At 57.7% G+C, this 1,939-nt stretch overlaps 1 protein-coding gene across 1 annotated transcript in view; it reads left to right on the top strand.

Moving 5' to 3' along the window:
• Positions 1 to 1,933, top strand: part of LOC103764359 (bromodomain-containing protein 2) — a 7,295-nt gene extending 5,362 nt beyond the window's left edge. The window contains exons 7-10 of the mRNA XM_029958867.1: positions 6 to 157; positions 719 to 1,029; positions 1,112 to 1,234; positions 1,545 to 1,933. Of these exons, the coding sequence (XP_029814727.1) occupies positions 6 to 157; positions 719 to 1,029; positions 1,112 to 1,234; positions 1,545 to 1,675 (717 nt within the window). The 3' untranslated portion in view covers positions 1,676 to 1,933. The remainder of the gene's footprint in view (positions 1 to 5; positions 158 to 718; positions 1,030 to 1,111; positions 1,235 to 1,544) is intronic.
• The last annotated feature ends 6 nt before the right edge of the window (positions 1,934 to 1,939 follow it).

Consider the following 1,939-nt stretch of genomic DNA (forward strand, 5'->3'; position numbering starts at 1 on the left):
CTGCCCTCTCGCAGGGCCCCGTGTCCAAACCCAAGAAAAAGCGGGAGAAGAGGAAGAGGAAGAAGTCGGAGAAGCACAAAGGGAGGGACGAGGAGACGAGGGCGAGGCAGGCGCAGCTCCGGAGGGCCCGGAAAGCCGGAGGCGGCGGCGGATCCAAGTGAGGGGATGGTGGGAATGGTGGGAAGGAGGCCCGGGGAGGGTGGGGCAAAAGGGTTCTGGGAGTTGGGATCGGGGTTTGGGGTGTCCGGATGGGGATTTGGGGAGGCAGGATGGAGGTGCTGGATGCTGGGATGGGGTTCATGTTGTTGGGATAGGAATTTTGGGAGTTGGGATGGGAGTTCAGGGTGCTGGGAAGGAGTTCCAGATGTTAGGATTGGGGTTCTGTGTGTTGGGATGAGAATTTTAGGAGCCAGGATGGGGTTTCTGGATATTGGGATGGGGGTTCAGGATGCTGGAATGGGGGATGTGGACATTGGGATGGGGTTCAGGATGCTGGGTTCTGGATATTGGGATGGGGGTTCCAGGTATCGGGATGGAGGTTTTGGATGTGGGGATGAGAGTTCAGGAGGTAGGGATGGGGGTTCTGGATGCTGGAATAGGGTTTTGGATGTCGGGATGGGGCTCCAAAATCCGTGTGGGACCACCCCAGGCTCCCTGGGAACCACAAAACCCCAGCAGGGCCCACGCCAACGGAGCCCCGGGTGCTTCTTCCCCCCAGGAATTCCAAGAAATCCGCCAAACCTGCCTTGCCAGCCCCTCCATCCCTCTACGATTCCGAGGAAGAGGAGGAATCCAAACCCATGACCTACGACGAGAAGCGCCAGCTGAGCCTGGACATCAACAAACTTCCCGGGGAAAAACTGGGAAGGGTGGTGCACATCATCCAGTCCCGGGAGCCTTCCCTGCGGGATTCCAATCCCGAGGAAATTGAGATTGACTTCGAGACCCTCAAACCCTCCACGCTGAGGGAGCTGGAGCGTTACGTCCTGTCCTGCCTCCGGAAAAAGCCCCGGAAACCCTACAGCGAGAGTGAGTTTGGGGGAGGCCCAGGGAGCTGGGGGGGCAGAGGGGGTGTGGATCCAGTGGGATTTTCCTGGGGTTCTTCTTGTAGCCATGAAGAAGCCGGTGGGGAAGACGAAAGAGGAGCTGGCACTGGAGAAGAAGAGGGAGCTGGAAAAGCGTCTCCAGGACGTCAGTGGGCAGCTGAACTCGGCCAAGAAACCCCCCAAGAAGGGTCTGGAATCTTGGGAATGGGCACTGGGATGTTGGGATGGGGGTCTGGGACGTTGGTTTGGGGGGTGGGGTGTTGGGATTTGGGGCTGGGATGGGGTTCAGAGTGTTGGGAGGGGGGTTGGGGTGGGATGTCAGAGCTGAACTCAGCCAAGAAACCCCCCAAGAAGGGTTTGGAAATTTGGGAATGGGCATCAGGATGGAGGTCTGGGATGTTGGGATGGGGGTGGGATGGAATTTCAGGTGCCAGGATGGGTTTCTGGGGTGCTGATCCCGCTGGATCCTGCCACTCATTCCCAGTTTCCCCCCCGCAGCCAATGAGAAGCCGGAATCCGCCCAACAAGTGGCAGCTTCCCGACTTTCCGCCTCCAGCTCCAGCTCTGATTCCAGCAGCTCCAGCTCCTCCTCCTCCTCCTCCGACACCAGCGACTCGGATTCCGGTTAGTTGGGAATTCCCAGGGATTCCCAGGAATTCCCGGGCTCCGCAGGACCGGACCCGAGTCCCCCCCCCGGATTTTGGGGTGACTCCCACCCCCCTCCAGCACCGATGGACTTTGGGAATGTGGGAGAAGAGGGGGGAGGATCCCATGGGATGAGGTTGAGAATTTTGGGATTATCCCGTTTTCCTCCTCCAGTGAAATTTTACTGTTTGTTTTTGGGCTTTTTGTTGATTTTTTTGTTTTGTTCTGTTTTGTTTTTTTTTTTTTTT

This window comes from Manacus vitellinus, unplaced genomic scaffold, assembly GCF_001715985.3.
Source record: "Manacus vitellinus isolate BGI_N305 unplaced genomic scaffold, ASM171598v3 scaffold_176_pilon, whole genome shotgun sequence".
Classification (NCBI taxonomy): Eukaryota; Metazoa; Chordata; class Aves; order Passeriformes; family Pipridae; genus Manacus; species Manacus vitellinus.